A 16973-nucleotide genomic window follows, 5' to 3' on the forward strand; every position below is an offset into this window, starting at 1 on the left:
TCAGTGAAATAATAGTATATTAACTAATCGAGGGAAAAATGAATCTAAACACACCGTTGTTCAAAAGAATCTAATAAAGTATAATAATTTATATCACATAATATTATATTTATCGGAAATTGATTTTGAATATAATATATTATGTAACGAAAACCGTGGATTTCGCTTTATTGTAAAACAGGAAACCATAAGTGAGTATAAATAATTGTAATGGTAATGGATATGTTAAATTAGAATTCAATAATAAATTATTGTACATGAACAATTCTTAGCGGAGATGATGTGACAGCCTCCATTTCTAAGGATATTTGATAATACATTAATAATATTATTGTAAGTATTATTTTAGATAATTTTTAAAAGTACCCACTGGTATTTTTTTTTTGAACTCCCTTATCTCTCCTCATAAAAAAGCACTAATTGATTTATTAGATAATGGAAAAAATTTTATAAAAAAATAAAATAATATATATCGTTTAAAACCAATACATTTATCGTTTCGTTCAAAATTGAAAAACAACAGTAAAAACCTATTTACTTTTATTATTTATAAAAATTATGAATACATTTTTTTTTTATACATCTTTGGTAGGTACCTATCTATAATTTACTGTTTATTCTAATGTAGAACACGTAGTAAACCTATGTCTATTTAGACACAAAAAACCTCTTTGAAAATTGGTCTGTGATACGCGTCTGGTTAGTTGAATATAATACAGCGTATTTACTATTTATTATTGAACATATTTCGGTGTTTCAGCCAGAATTTTAGAAGCACCTAATAAAGCCGTGGACTGTTAATATACAAGATCTCACTATATCATAGTACATTAGCACATACGCGCGGATATGGAACTTAAATTGCTTTATGTTGTTAGAGCCAGTATAATAATGTTTGCTTCCCAAATTAATTTTGATCACAACTTTGTACCTACTCATTAACTAACAAACTTCATAAAAGATTTTTATATGAATGTTAATAATTATTCAAAATATATTTGAAAACTAATAAGACTTAAAAAAAAATTAAATAGTAAATTAAAATTGGTTTATTTGACTATTTTTTATCATTTTTTAAACATCCAAATTCCGGCAACATTTTTAATATTATGTACCTACCTGTATTAATACGTAATAATATAAACAAATGTAAAATAGTACTATTAATATAAATATTGTGTAACACAATATTATATTTACCCTCAGATACATGAACCCTTCGACCGTGTCCGTATCGCTGGCCGGACACCAAGCTGTCCAGGCGGCTGAGTGTTTCCATTGCATCAGTGTCAATTTGCGATTTACACAGATTACCTGCCGGGCAGAAAACCGAAATTATAAGGACCACCTACGAGGTGGTGAATAGTTCTGATTCAAAACGCAGCGGGTTGTAGCCATGACCAGTATACATATATGTATAAAAATTATGTCTGACGAGTATCTCCTGTCTACCTTATGATATACGATAATAATGCACCTGAATTATATAATATACAGCGCTGAGTGCAGGTGATACGAGCATTATAGACATTCCATGGCCAAAATTTCAGCAACTTCGGTATAAACTCCCCTCGACGCTTCTCTCCGATTCTCCGATTACTACCAACTTTTTACACCACAATAAAGGAATAGTCACTTGCTGTAACGTCGGTGACTCGCAGTGTAATATGCATATTGTATATGTATATATAATAGATAGTGCATAATATTATGGGTCACGCGACAGGGGCGTCATTTAGGGGGAATCAGGGTATGCGGTTGCACCCTTTACTTTTAAAATAATATACTAATTGGCCTGCGTCCTGCTGAGATAATGCTCAAAATTAAATCTTTTTAAATTGTATTTTAATTTTCATATTGACAATTTTTCAACAATGGTATCTATATACAGTCAATTATTATGATTGTTAATTATTTATTATATTTTAGTTTTCAAATTGATTTTTACTGCCTATTTATATTGATGCGTTGATTCGGTCCATAAAATGTATGGAAATAATTAAAAACAGGATAATGTGTACATATATATACATATATATACTTTTATATGGCCTGCTTGAAACTTCGCACACCTAAAAAATAATCTGAAATGACGTCCCTGTCACGCGATGGCGATGTAAAACGTTTTATATTTTAACGGCTTTTATATTTTATGTTAATTGTTAACTACTCGTATAATAATTCCAGGTTACACATTCCAAAAAAGTTCGATTACTTATAACTGTATACTTATTATACCAACGATTTCAAAATTGTACTTGTCGTATTGGCGATAAATGGATGCAAGACATCCCATATGTCTGATCACACTAATATAATTATGTATAATACGGACGATTCGCACACTCAATAATTGTAATGCGTATCTACTAACCTATTTATAACGAAAGTATTTTGTACATGACGAACCGCAGCACAGGTATAATAATTATGGACCTTAAATTTCGAAGGCACGATAGGCTTATGTTACATATTTATTTATTTGCAATATCATTAAAGATACTAATAATATCGATTAATAATAAATAAAAGATTAATATTAAGAAATATTATTTATATTGAAATAATAATTATTATTCTGTCTTCAGTTGCAAATGTTTTAATGATATTTTCAGTCTTTAATATTGATTTGTTAAACCTCTTTCAGAATTTAACAGTTAAAATCCTTCTTGTGTTATGCTAATCCGTAGTCATTTTTTTATTTGTTGCGTTACAAAAATAAAACTAATACACTAGTATAAGTGCATAATTAATCAAGTAATTTGTGGGGTGGGGGGAAGAGAAGATGATAAAATATTTGATGGTAATAAGCTGTGAGTTTTGTTACGCCAATCGTACTGTGGAATTTTCCCTAATACAACTTTCAGTGTGCGGTTAACGCAGTAAAACACTACTGCCATTCAATTTATATTAATGGTTTATTATTTTATTAATGTTTGCATAATACAGTTTCGGCATAAACAAAAAAATGTTTACTTTTAATTAACTAACATAAATATTAAAACCGTCGTTGTTTTTGCTTCTGATGTTGAGATTAATTCCGTCGAAAAAATATGCACATATATTCATATATAGGTACATTGAGGTTGTAGAAAAAACGTCTATTATACAGTGAATGTATCTTATGAGTTATGACGAATAAGCTTTGCCATTTTTATGTAATTTGATGGCAGGATTAAATACTCGTAAAAACTAAACTTATACAATTAGCATTATTATTATGTGTTTGTAGTGTTTACGCATCACCGGTTACATTTACGCGTTATTGTATTGCCCACAACCCTTCAAAAAAAAAAAAAAAAGAATGTTTTGTTGTATTCAAAATATGCAAAACAAACGCATTACCTAACCTATACATAAAAATAATGCACTGTGTGTATAGTCATTTTTACGTGAATCGTGCAATATAATATAATCGTATCATATTATACTTTTCGTTTTTAACATTATACAATATATTTAAATTTTGAAAAAAATTTACGACTTATTAAAGAATTATATTTTTAAGACCAAAATCGAATAAGACCGTTATCTAGTTTACGAAAATGAAATGTCACGATATAATAATAATATATTTACCATTTTGAGTCTCGAACCGCCGGGTTTACTAATCGCGTACATACTGCAGCCCCTGGTGCGTTCTAGTTTATGGTCTTTGAGGTCTGGTTTACTCTTTACTTCGGTCAGGATGTCCGCATCGAACTCAGATAATCTGAATACGTATATCTTGCTGTCACGACCTGCAACCGCAAAACAGAACTAAGTTTAATAACCATAAACGACAACGACATTATCCGACCGGCGATAACATGACGGGTTTTCGTAAATACAACTACACGTCGATTGCTGTTGTCTCCATTACAATAAACATACGCACCCTTTTCGGTCCTGAACAAAAGGATACCGTGAGCTTCTACGACGTTCAACTGATTGGCTTGTATCGTCTTGTCGAAGATTTGCCTCTGAGATACGCCGTCTGTTGACCAATAAATAAAATAAAAATAATACAGTTATGAGCCACAGATCAAACACGTGGTAGTGTTTATTAAAATATCGTCAGAAAAGTTTGTTTAACGAGTGACGGATATTAAGTAGTGTATAATAATTGGTGTTATTCGTACAAATCGCAGTAAATAAGTAGGAATAGATACCTAGGTCATCGTGTGCACTTCAAAGAATGGTTCATATGCGTTAGGTTATTAGAGTAGAATGGATCTGTAGACATAGATAGATCGATAATGTTTATAATATTGCATTGAAGTAATACATACAGAAGAGTAGTTTATTAATTTAAAGCCGTCCGGAGGTTTTAAATAAACTTAATTACTCTCGTGACACTCAGATTCTTTCGACTAACATAGAAAATTAAAATCACGCTGTTAAAAACCATTAGAATAAAGGATGATATAACGGCTAGTGTTTGTAATAGGATTTATATTTATGAGTTAAAAACTAGTACTCAATGTTGATAGAGTTTTAAAACGTATAAATGCATATTGTTATTATAAACTCTATGAACTATATTACATTATTATAGTAGACTAAACAATAACGTTTACCGAATTTCCAAGAAATGAATAATTCGATTTTCAGTTCTTGTTGTATATGGTTACAGTTGGAGAATAATAATATGCGCACAAATAAAATAAATACTAATTTAAACGAAATGATTTTAAATTGATTTCATGTTGAAACCATAAAATTATTTTATTTTGAATTTAAAAATAAAATAAATATCTTCCGTTATGATTTTGTTAATTTTTAAATGAAAGATTCTAAAAATGAAATCAAGAAACTTTTATTTTATTTTTATTGAATAATAAAAACAAGAGTAATTGGTTTTTGGTTCAAGTTATATTTTTGAATATCATACAACAACAAAAAATATTAATTATATTTTTGATTTTTAACAATAACACCAGCAGTATTAAAGAAAATAAATGCATTTTCTCATAGAAATTAATTTTCATTATCATGAATGCATTGTAATATAATATCATTATAAATAATTAAATTGTTACACGCTAACGCAAATATGAGAGAACCATTAAATCATATCATTTATTTTGTTTTTATTGTTTTTCAAATCAATCACATCCGACACTTATGACTTGAGCTTTTGACCTAAAAAAAACTAATTTGTGTAACAATTTTGATACGCGTGGGCCGTGGGTGTATATATATGCACGTTTGTTTTCTCAATTGTGTTTTATATGTACTGTTTCTAAAATTTCATAAGTATACAACAGAAATGTCAGAGTAAAATGTGTGTACTTAATCAAAATTTTAACACAAACATTCAATCATGTAAAATTAATTGATGTCAAAATTATTATAGCCATATTATTAATTAAAGTTATCCGACATAAAGATTCGAGTTAGAAACATTCATTATTTTTCTTTCACAAAAATACCTAATCTGTGAACTCAATTATAACGGAATATATTGAACCCAGAAGTCATAATGTTTAATCAATTAAAAGGAATAATAGGATTTATCTGATCTTAAATCACTGTATAAAAATTATGAAATTATCTCATCATAAAAATGTATGTAATAAATACATTTTAAATTTAAATTTTCCACAAGTCAAATGAGAAAATATATTTATAATTAATACCTACTACTTTTTAACATATCTTATTTTTGGTATGTTTTACGTTTTATAGTGTTTTTTTTTCTTGGCCTAATATAGGCCGTTAGGCCCTTTGTCGCAATTATCATTTTTTCTCATCGTTCTCTAGTTTTTGTCATCTTTTTTGAATTCTTTATTCCTATCAAGCTTAGGTCTTGATGTACATGGTCACGCTATCGTTGTCTCGGTTGATTCAGAGGTCTCTTTTATCAAGTTAATAATATTAAATTATGAAATTAAAATATATTTAATGAAAATAAGTATTTGTAATTACTGTTATGTATAAATGCCATTAGGTAAAAAAGTATAAATTATTGTAATTTGGGTATAATATAATAAAAAATGTAGTTTTTTGTACTTGAATACAGTAAAAAAAAAAAAAAACTGTTTAAATCTTTATTAAGATGTGATTTAGTAAAATCTATATATATACCTAATTATAAATAAAGTTAAATCAATTTTGAAAAATTTATTAGTATTTTATTCATAATTATATATTTTATTTTAAAATTTATAATGTTTCAAAGAAAAATATATTATTTCGTCTCAAATTACTAATTTTATATCTTATAATCTAATCAAACATTTTTACGTTAAATTTTTATATATAATTTCAAAATTTAAGAATAATTAAGTTTTTTAATATTAAACCAACATTATTAATAATATTGTTTTTAAACTAACCAAAATAATAAATTTTGTTTTTAAAAGACTGGTTGAATGTTTCATATAATTATATTTAATGTGTTTATAATAATAATAATACAAAAAAAAAACAATGTCTAATATTAAAATTATTATTTTATAAACATGTATCTTAATTTATTTTACAAAAAGAAATAAAGGATAAATAATATATACGATGAGAAAATAAGTAGCTTAAAAGATTTTTGTTAAATTAAGGTTTATTCAAGAAAAAATTTAAAACCGTGATATATTAGAAATAAAAATTAGAAAACTTTTTAATTTAGCTGCAGGTATAAGACAGAAAAGGGCTCAGCAGATCAATATTTCAATACGTTAACTATTTTTTATACTCAACACGGAAAAATAATATTATATTAAAGATGGTTTTGGCGAGGGTGAGAGAGGTTCGATTTAATCTTTTGATATATCACTATTTATTTTCGAACAAGTGATTTAAAGGCTAGAGACACCCGCGGTTGATATTTATGGGTAAGAGAAGGAAGTATCTTCGAAAATATAATTTATTATCATTCGTTTAATGATAGGCCACTCAGCTCGTACACCCTTGAACCACTTGTTCGAAAAATGGACAGAGATTAATATATATAATACATATATTATTTTTATAAAATATACTGAAGGGTGAGTCATCGTGTTTTCTTATAACAAAATATAGATTAAATATGTAGTATATATGTCAAGAATATAATAGTACTACAAACACTTTGTTACAATTATAAATTTATCAAAAAGTATTGATGAAAATAGTTCTATAGTAAATCTCTCGGAGAAAAATATATTAAAAATAAATATCGTTTCACCTGCCAGAGTCAAGAAAACTACTTGTTTTTAGTCATTGTTTTTGTTGTACTTAAACAAAGTACATTTTTTTTTTTTAAATTTAAAATACGAAAATTTAAAATCTGTACAAAATATATTACAACACGTAAATTGAATAAAATTTATGAGGGAAAGAATTAATAGGCGCGAGCAAGGACGTCAAACTGTGGTGCCATCATAATATATAAATTCAATCGCATCGAATCAATTTTGTATTATTTGAATATGTATATTAAAGTTATTATTTTAATACACATGTAATTCAGCTAAGTGAACAAATATCTTGTTCACAATGAATAATAACAAAATATCGTAAAATCGTTTTTGATGAAATGCCTATTAGATTTACTAGCAGTTGATTGTAAATGAAAAAAAAAAATATTAAAAGGCATTATATTATATATTTTTTTTTTTTATTGAATTTTACGTTATGTTAATCGTAAGAAATTTAAGTTCTGGATTGAATATAAAATAATTTAACTATATAGTGTTTATTAGTTTATTAGTAGTAAACGGATTAATTTAGCATATGACCAGTAATAGTAAACAAAACAAAAACCTAAGCTAACGAATAAACTTCTGTGAATAATTTACTGTTAACCATAAGACGCTTAGTAATATTATTAACTTATAAGACTTTAAAAAATGTATAATCTTATATTATACATCAATATAACTTTTTATCCGGGATATGTTAATGTTTTACTATAGATTAACTATATTTTTTATTAAATATATATCCATAGAAACATGGTAATTATATTACTATTATTTAATAATTGCTGCTTAAAAATTTCAATAAATATAAATACATTAAAATTCTGGTAATTTATGGTACATAATACTTACCTAATAATATAGTTAAACATTATTTGAAGGTTAAACTTTAATTTTAGTATTTGCTTATACTAAAATGTATTCAAAGAAGCATATATTTTTTGGGCATAATGTAAAAATTAGATACCTACTTTTATATGACTATCATATATTTAGCTAAAATTTTATTTATTTTATTAGAACTAACGCCAAACGGCTTTTTAACAACATTATATAATAATTTAAATATAATTTAATAAGAAAATAACAATTGCTTAACTTAAGACTAAATTTGGTCAATTTGAGTGATAGGTAATAAAAATAAAACATGTTGCAATTCGTTGAAGGGATGAGAGAAATAAAAAATGAGGAAAGAAATAAGTTAGAGAAATAAATTTGTATTGAGCATAGGTTTTGAATGTAGGGCATTCTTAGAGAAGTTAGATTTTAATGATAGGAAGGTAAAAAGAACCCTAAAGCGGCTAAAGCCTAGTATTACTAGGAATACGAAAACAAAATAATTCAAGAAGTTTAAAGGCATCGAGTCGACCCTCAATCAGACTGTCGAGATCAGTGAGCAGAATACTGTGATCTGACATTAATTATTAAACGACGTCGCACGTTTCTGGTTCACTTGCAGCGGTTGGTGAGAAAGGTAGTTTAAAAAAAAATTGAACACTTGTGTTTAAAACTTAAGTAGTTAAGACACTTGATTAATTATTAAACAATAATATAATACTACTTATGGCTTGAGCCTTGAATGCTATTAAAAAGGTTACTAAGACTGGAAATGGTAATGTACTCGCGGCGACGTGGTTGTGAAAATGTCTACGACGAGCAATAATCTAATAACAGGGTAAATAGATAGCTTAGAACTGTGACTAATTTTTTTTAGTGTTTGGTACTCGGTTCATATTTATACGAGTCTTCTTATCGTCCATATATGGTGGCGTGATGTTAATAATAGGAAGCTTATTATATAAAATATATTATTCAGCGTAAAACGGAATAAACATGTTATGTTCCTTTTACTTTTTATTTCTTAGAAATGCTCATTACTTAGTTATACGCGGTATATATAAATTATAATATTATGCTGAACATTTAGTATGGGCTGAATATTAACCATATATTTCAGGCTTACTTCTACAGACTGTGAATGAATTCGAAACCGAATTAATCGTGCCTAGCTGAAAGGGAATTGAGTTTTAGATTTTAACTAATAGAATTGATTATATTATACTAAACATATAAGCCATTCTATATTAAAAAGTAGGGATCAACCATGTACCGTCGACCGCTATGGAGCGCTATAATAGTTAATAGAAGAGTATACTTTTTTCGACCAAAGTAATGGTTTGCACTTCGCGGCAGTAGAAGTCAATTAGTGGATGCGGCTAGTCCGGAGGTAAATAACTACAGATGCGCGGTTATCATCAAGTAATTCATGACTTCTGACTTCTGACTAATAAGTAGGGCTAGAATTTTAATGATATAAAAATGCACATATGTGTACTAAAAAAAATATATGCAAAAATGACCTAAAAATTTAAAAAAATGTACTTAGATGAGTAAAAAAAAATTAATTTTAAAATAATAATAATTATTAATTATTAATTTTTTTATATCGTACAAAATAGGTAAAAATTTATTTTAAGAAGTAAATTAAGCGAATATATTTAAATTTGAGTTGACAATTAATTATATTACTTTTTTAATATCAATGGGCTGGAGTAGGTAATCGGGATTACCTATACAACATATATTAAAAAAAGCTTAAAATAAACAAAAATGAGATTAAGTACACAAAGTTAAAGTAATATTTGTGAAAATGACCTTAAAAATTCAAATTAAAAATTAAAGTTCTAAATCTTTATATAACGAAACAAATTTAGTTTTTGAATAGAACTGTATAGTACTGAAAGAAAAAAAAATGCAAAAGTCATTAAAAATACTAGTTTAACTAATAATATGCATAGGCCATGGCGAATACGTTCATTAATAAACTCCATTAAATTTCTAATATAAAATTAATATTATTTAAATACTGTTGGATTTGTTTTGATTTATTTTTAATTTTACGGTTGAATATATTGTTTAATCAGTAATTTTTTCGATTATGTACATTTTAAATGAATTTAAATTTAAATTTATATTTTGTAGTAATTTGTATAATGTAGATTGTAGAGTAATGGCGTGTTGTATTCCTATCAGTACTTTTCGGCTATAATTTGTCATTGTTTATATTATGTTTAAAATATTTTTATACAGTAATAATATCTGGTTAACATCTGCCAATATAATAACTGTGGTAAATCATCCAGGAAATTAAAAAAATTAAGGATGTTTAGATTTCTGAAAGATAAAAATAGATTAGAAATATGAAAAAAAAATTCAGGTATAACTTTGCCTTATATATAATTAATTATAAATAGTTGTTTTATACAATAAATCTAGGTTGTTAATTGTTTTCTGCCAAAATTTTAGATTTTTTTTATAATTATAAAATAATCCAAAAATTTCGTTTAAAAAATATTATTCTTAGGAAACGTTAAGTTGTTATAACTTGATGATGATCAAATTTATTGTAGATATCTTAGATATTTTTGTCACGAACACTTTTTTTTTTAGAGACGTTCATGAATTTTAATGAATAAAAACTGACCCATTTCTGTTGTACCTATCTTATAATTATAAGTTAATACAAGATTCAATTTAAAATGGTAAATTTTTGTATTTTTTTTTCTGTTTTTAGTAGATACGTTGAATTTAATTGTTATATTTATGTACTACATAATAGTTAAAATTTAAAATTAATTACTTACGAAGTACAAAATGCTTTTTAAGAGACACTAATTTACACGCATATAAATTCGGTTTGATAATTTTTTTAAATTTATATTTTTTTACACGTTTTTTAAATTTTGATAACATTTTCTAAAAATGTTTTTAATTAGCCTCAATTTTTTTCGTTATTTTGAAATAAATTTTTGTAGATATTAGTGCTACTAATTATCACCAATAACTCCACTTAATAACAAATCATTAAAAACATAAACAAAATTAAGAACATTAGTAGAATTATTATTTTACAGTCCATCCACATGTAAAATACTTGATACGCCAAAACGTAATAAAATAAATAATTCAATAAATATTTTAAGATCTGTTTCAAAAAGAAATATTTTCTTTAATTAAATTATTGAAAATCCAAGTAAAAAAAAATAATAATAATAATAATCCAACAGAATAAAAAATTCACAATAAGATTGTGATTACATATATTTTTAAGTTAAAAAAATAATATAAATAAATTAAAGAACCAATATACTATAAAAAATTTGATGTGCACTCATAAATTTCTATCTCATAATTTCAGAACGATTGTCATTATGTAATTACGAAACAATTGTCAACCATGGTCAATCGAGGAAAACAATTTGGCTTTATCTTTATTTTATAAATCACTTACACCGTATAATTGTTAACGTTAACTAAGAGTAAATTTACTAATTCCAAGTATAGTTCGGTGTTAGGTTGGCCAGTCTAAGTACTTACCAAGTTTTAATAAATTCCTTTTGGGGTCACTTAAAAAGAAAGTTTGAGTTTAAAACATACAATGATAAAGTATGTAGTGTTTGTTTTGACGAAATTTTAATTAAAGAACTTATTGAATATTCAAAAGATTTTGATTTTATTGAAGGGCTTCAAGATTTAGGAAAACTTAGAAGATCAAGTAAAACTGCTAATATGGTTTAGTATTAATGACCTGGGGCATTTATACTTCATGGAAGATTCCAATTGCTTAATTTTTAGCACATTCAGTTGTTAAATACGATAAATTAAAAATATTTATCATTGATGTTTTATAAGAACTATTTAACATTGGTTTATTTTCAAAGTTTATAATATGTGACCAAAGAACAAATAATCAAAGTGTTTTGAGATTGTTGAACGTTTCGATAGATATACTCTTTTTCTACATGGATGAACAAAAAAATGTACACTTTATTTGACACGCCTCATTTATTAAAAAGCATACAAAATAATTTTATTGAAATTAATTTAAAAAAAAAAAAAGATGAATTGTAATATATTTTAGTGATGTTGTAATGATATATAACACAGACAAAAGAAATAAAAAAGTAGAAGATTATTAAAAATTAAAGATGCACATATAACACAAAATTAATTTAATAAGTACGTATGAAGTTAGCTGCTCAAGTATTTAGTCATAAAATGTCAATAAATTTACAAACTTGCGTTTTTATAAAATAATTTAAAAATAAAACTGCAATGAATACAGCAGATTTTGTCGAATTTATAAACAATTTTTTTAATTATCTTAATAATAAAGCTTTGTATAGTAATAACTAATAATCCATATAATAGTGGGTTGACAGATAATAGTATAGTATAGTATAGTATTTTTTATCAAAAACTTCTGGTTGTTTGAAAAATCTAGTTAAATTAAAAAATGGAAAGGTAACTTAGCCGCCACGTTTGAATGGATATTTTCAAATTATTAATAGAGTATTTATAAGTTTTTTTGAGTAAAAAAAAATAATAACCAATATAATATTTTTACTAACTTATCATTTAAATTAGGGTGTAATTTTATTTGAAAATTTATTTTCGATATTCCGCTAGAAGGGAGGTAATATTTATAACTTCTTTTAAAAGTACGTATGCATTTTCGTTATGTCAATCAAAAGGGGCGAACTTTGCAGAAGACAATGCTATTGATGACATTATCGTAGTATATAATGATAATGTTGTGGTGGTCTAAAATTATAAATAATTCGTTATCTGATATAAAATCTGATTATTTATTATTTTCCATTTCATCGCTAAAATTGTTCAAGTAGATACACGAAACAGAAAAAACCAAATTTCTTTCTTTAGAATTTTAGAAGATTGTTTGGTTAAGAAAAATATAACCATAAATTGTGCAAAACTAGTTTAAATTCAACGAAAAATATGAAAAATCAAAATCAATGTTTATTTTATTTAAAAATTAATCAGATATCAATAAAGATGTGGATCTCAAAGCACCAGCTGAATTTTTTTACAGTACCACTGATTATCATTATATAATTTTTTCAAAGATCAGTATCCGAAAAAATTAAAATTAAATTAATTAATTATTTTAAAGAAGATAAATTATTATCAACATGGATTAACGAAAATGAATAAAGATAACGCTTGCTTCAAACATTATATATTTACTCTAGAAAAACTCATGATATGTAAAATATTTAAAAAGGCAAAATATTTTTAATAATATTATATAAAGCTATAATAGCAAAGTTAAAAACTCGTAATTATATTTAAATTAATTTAATATTAAATAATAAAAATATTTTTACTAATTTTTTTTCTTGTATTAAATTAATTTGAAGTACAATTAATGTAAAATTTTATTAAAAATATTTAAATACTGTAAAATACTTAACTTAACTAATATTATATAAACACTAGAATATATTATGTATTAAGTACATAATAACATTTATTAATTACTTTTGGTTATTTTTAAAATATTTTAGCTAGTTGAGCTTGTACCTACATGTTTTTAGTTTTATATTTTAAAATAAAAGAATATTATGATTATTAAAACTTAAAATTTATTAATTTTTACCTTTTATTTTATTTTTTATTATGTGTTCAATTTTGTATTATTTATTTATTTTTTTTTTTTTATTATTCATACCAAAAAACATAGAGACTTTAAATAGTTTGCAATTTCTGTAAATTTTGTCAACATTTTTACTTTAAATGTATATAAAAAATCAAGTTTTTTTTTTTATTAATTTTTAATATTTCTATAAATAAAAGAAAATGTTCTGTAAGATCTCATATAAATGTTTAAAAATTATGAATCAGTTTTATCGATATGCATAGAAAAAATATCATGTATATAAATAATTCAAAAACATTTTTTATTGAAATTTATAAAAATAAAAACTAAAAAAAATGATTGAAAATTGATAATACAAACACTAAGTAAAACTTCAAGTTTTTGTGTTAATTCGTTTTTGAATTATAGTAAAATAAAGATATAACTTATTTAGTCAAATTTCGGCTTAGTGTAAATATTCCGTTTTTTAAAATTTTTTTGTTTGTGTTTCTGATTATAAAAAAGGACTTTTTATTTGACCTCTCCAAAGTATAAACTAGATCCAATTTTCTAAAAAAAATAACTTTCATTTTTGAAAATAAAAGAATTTTTCGACTTAGTATCTAGTTAATATATGTAATTTTGAAAACTACTATGGAAAATACTGAATATGTGCTTATTTCGAACGTAGCAGATCAAATATAGTAATAATTACATGTATGTGTTCAGAACGCATAGAGCCGGTTATAAGGGAAAATATAAATCAATAATAGCAATAAATGATTTTTATCGTTTATCGTAAGTTTGGCACACAGCCAAATTATGAGTTTGCAAACGAGCAGCCGATGACACGTGGCGGAGTTCTTCGAAATTTATAATAACTTTAAATTGAAGTGTCTTTTGTCGTTATCGAATTTAAACAAATATACAGGACTCATAAATTATTCTCACTGTAAAACATGTATATCATTGTAAGTATAGACGGATGCGCGAAGTGTGTCGTGAGCGACCAGCACGGGTAGTGTCGAATTCTATAACATCACACGGTTATCAGATTGGATTCATTCATCCGACCGCCACAGTCTCATTTAACGATTCAACGCCACACACTGTTTTAACAATGTTTACTCTTATTGATCCTTTGGTGAAAATAAAATTTACCCCGTGCAGTGCGTTCATGGTCTCATTGCTAAAATGTGATATAATACATGTACGAGTATGTATATTGTATAAATATAATAAATATACAATACACACACACACACATATTATTTATATATCTATTATTTTTGTACAACAATAGTATCTTATTTTACCATTAATACCATTAACCAAAAAAGAAAAATACAAGAACTTCTTTAAACATATTTTTACTCTCTCGCAATTACAAACGTACACGAATTAATGTGAACATAAATAACTTTGTTTATCTACCAGAAATAAGTGTTATAAATTTAACTGAAAATAACGCTTTTTCCATCTGTTGCCCAACAGTGAAATCAGTGTAATTATAAAATGAATAAAAGGTAAAATTTGGGGAATCTAGAATTGTTCTTTTTACATTTTTATTTAGAATAATTAATTATTAAATATAATCTTCAATCACAATTATTCAATATTTTTAAATAAGCACATGAATAATATAGTGTAAATGTATAACTAAAATATATTGATAATTTCCTAATATGTTCAATATTCATATACTTAGTAATTATAATATTTTTTAGCTGTATATATTATGCTAGTTGTGTGTAAGTTATGCATTTTTATAAGTTAATACATCTTACACGCATCTTTAGGTTAACACTAATAATATTTTATAACGTATGTTAATTATAGTATGTGTAAAACGAGTTCAATATTTTGATGGTTGCTTATGTAGTGGCTCCATACAAGAGCATCGCAGGTATGTATATAGTGTGTACTGTGTAATTGTGGAAATTTAAGTTTGGGGTTAATTTAAATTCAACACTATTGATATTTAGTTTCGCTTAAATATTTTAAAGTTAGTGAGCTATGAAATGTTTTGTCACGTATTTTTTTTTTTTTTTGGCGGTTTAGTACCACTGTACCTGTCATTACTCATTATTACCTAATTAAATAAAATAAAATTTACATTAATTATTTTTCACTTGTTGTCTGTAAATAGTTTTTAGTTATTGTATTTAGTCTTCACGCGACGTTTATCGCAACAGGTTGTGTTTATTAAATCGTTTGTTCATCTAATACTGTCGTACGTGAATCTAAAGTTCATTGTATGATGAAATAATGCTAATAACTAGCATTTTACAAAATATTGATAAACGATTAGCCTTGTTATCCTATCTCTTTACGATGTAGAAACAAAAACAGATATGCATCACTCTCAAATTTTAATGATACAAATGACGTCAACACAAAATTTATTAAAATGGATATCGAAGAGGTAAAGTAAAAAATGTCTCCATTAAATTTACAATATTAACGACTATATTGATTCTCATACAAAACCTCGTCAATAATAGTTTCAAATTCCATTTTAACATCCACAGGAAGAATATTTTTTCAAAACTGAACTTATCAATTGTAGATAACTATTGTACTGTTATAAAATATTTTTCCATAATGATTATTGAAAATCATACGTATCAACTTCTGGAAGATAGAAATATTTCTGTAATAACAAGAAATTTATCAATTTTGATTACTGAAGTAAAAATTTAAGAAATATTATCAGTATTAAAATTCAACTAAACTTTAGTAATCCACCTACATAACCATCATAAATCACCAATCCCAATTATCGTTGCTATCCTGAATAAATCAGAGAAAAAACATTTACACACTCATCTTCAAAATTGTAAAAATAATAAATCTATTAATCATTCTGAAAATGTCTGTAAGCTACCATATAGATGCGTGAAATACCCAGAACAACACTGCTACTTCGTATGCACTAAAGATAAAAATAGTCCATCTACCTGCGTAAACTGCAGCGAAATCATCTAGCAAACTATGGATGTTTGCAACCTCATTTATAAATAAATTAGATATCACAGAAAAGTTGGTCTCATGGAAATACGCCTACATATCTAAAAGCTCAACATCTATAAAAATACAATTTGTTAACTTAAAAAGTGCCATCACATTTAACGCCTTAAATGATAACGTGACTAACAACTCACAAAAATTAAGTGAATTAAAAATTCTACCTCAAAATATTTTTTCATATACCTACAAAACCATCAAAATTTCAGAAATAATAAAAAAACTATCTAACCATAGATCAGCTGGATATGATTTAATCACCAATTCTATATGAAAGAACTCATAAAAAAAAAAAAAAACATCAGTTGTATTTATGATAGTTCTATTTAATACTCTATTAAAAAATT

General features: G+C 25.4%; 1 protein-coding gene across 2 annotated transcripts in view; it reads right to left on the reverse strand.

Annotated features, from left to right (window-relative positions):
- Nucleotides 1–16973, reverse strand: part of LOC112603607 (GTPase-activating Rap/Ran-GAP domain-like protein 3) — a 357206-nt gene that overhangs the window by 7649 nt on the left and 332584 nt on the right. For both annotated transcript variants that reach the window (XM_025352269.1, XM_025352271.1), the window contains 3 exons: nucleotides 3878–3976; nucleotides 3580–3740; nucleotides 1201–1314 (listed from right to left, as the gene is read on the reverse strand). In XM_025352269.1, the coding sequence (XP_025208054.1) occupies nucleotides 1201–1314; nucleotides 3580–3740; nucleotides 3878–3976 (374 nt within the window). The remainder of the gene's footprint in view (nucleotides 1–1200; nucleotides 1315–3579; nucleotides 3741–3877; nucleotides 3977–16973) is intronic.

This window comes from Melanaphis sacchari, unplaced genomic scaffold (genome assembly GCF_002803265.2).
Source record: "Melanaphis sacchari strain LSU unplaced genomic scaffold, SCAv2.0 Contig10_pilon_pilon, whole genome shotgun sequence".
Taxonomy (NCBI): domain Eukaryota; kingdom Metazoa; phylum Arthropoda; class Insecta; order Hemiptera; family Aphididae; genus Melanaphis; species Melanaphis sacchari.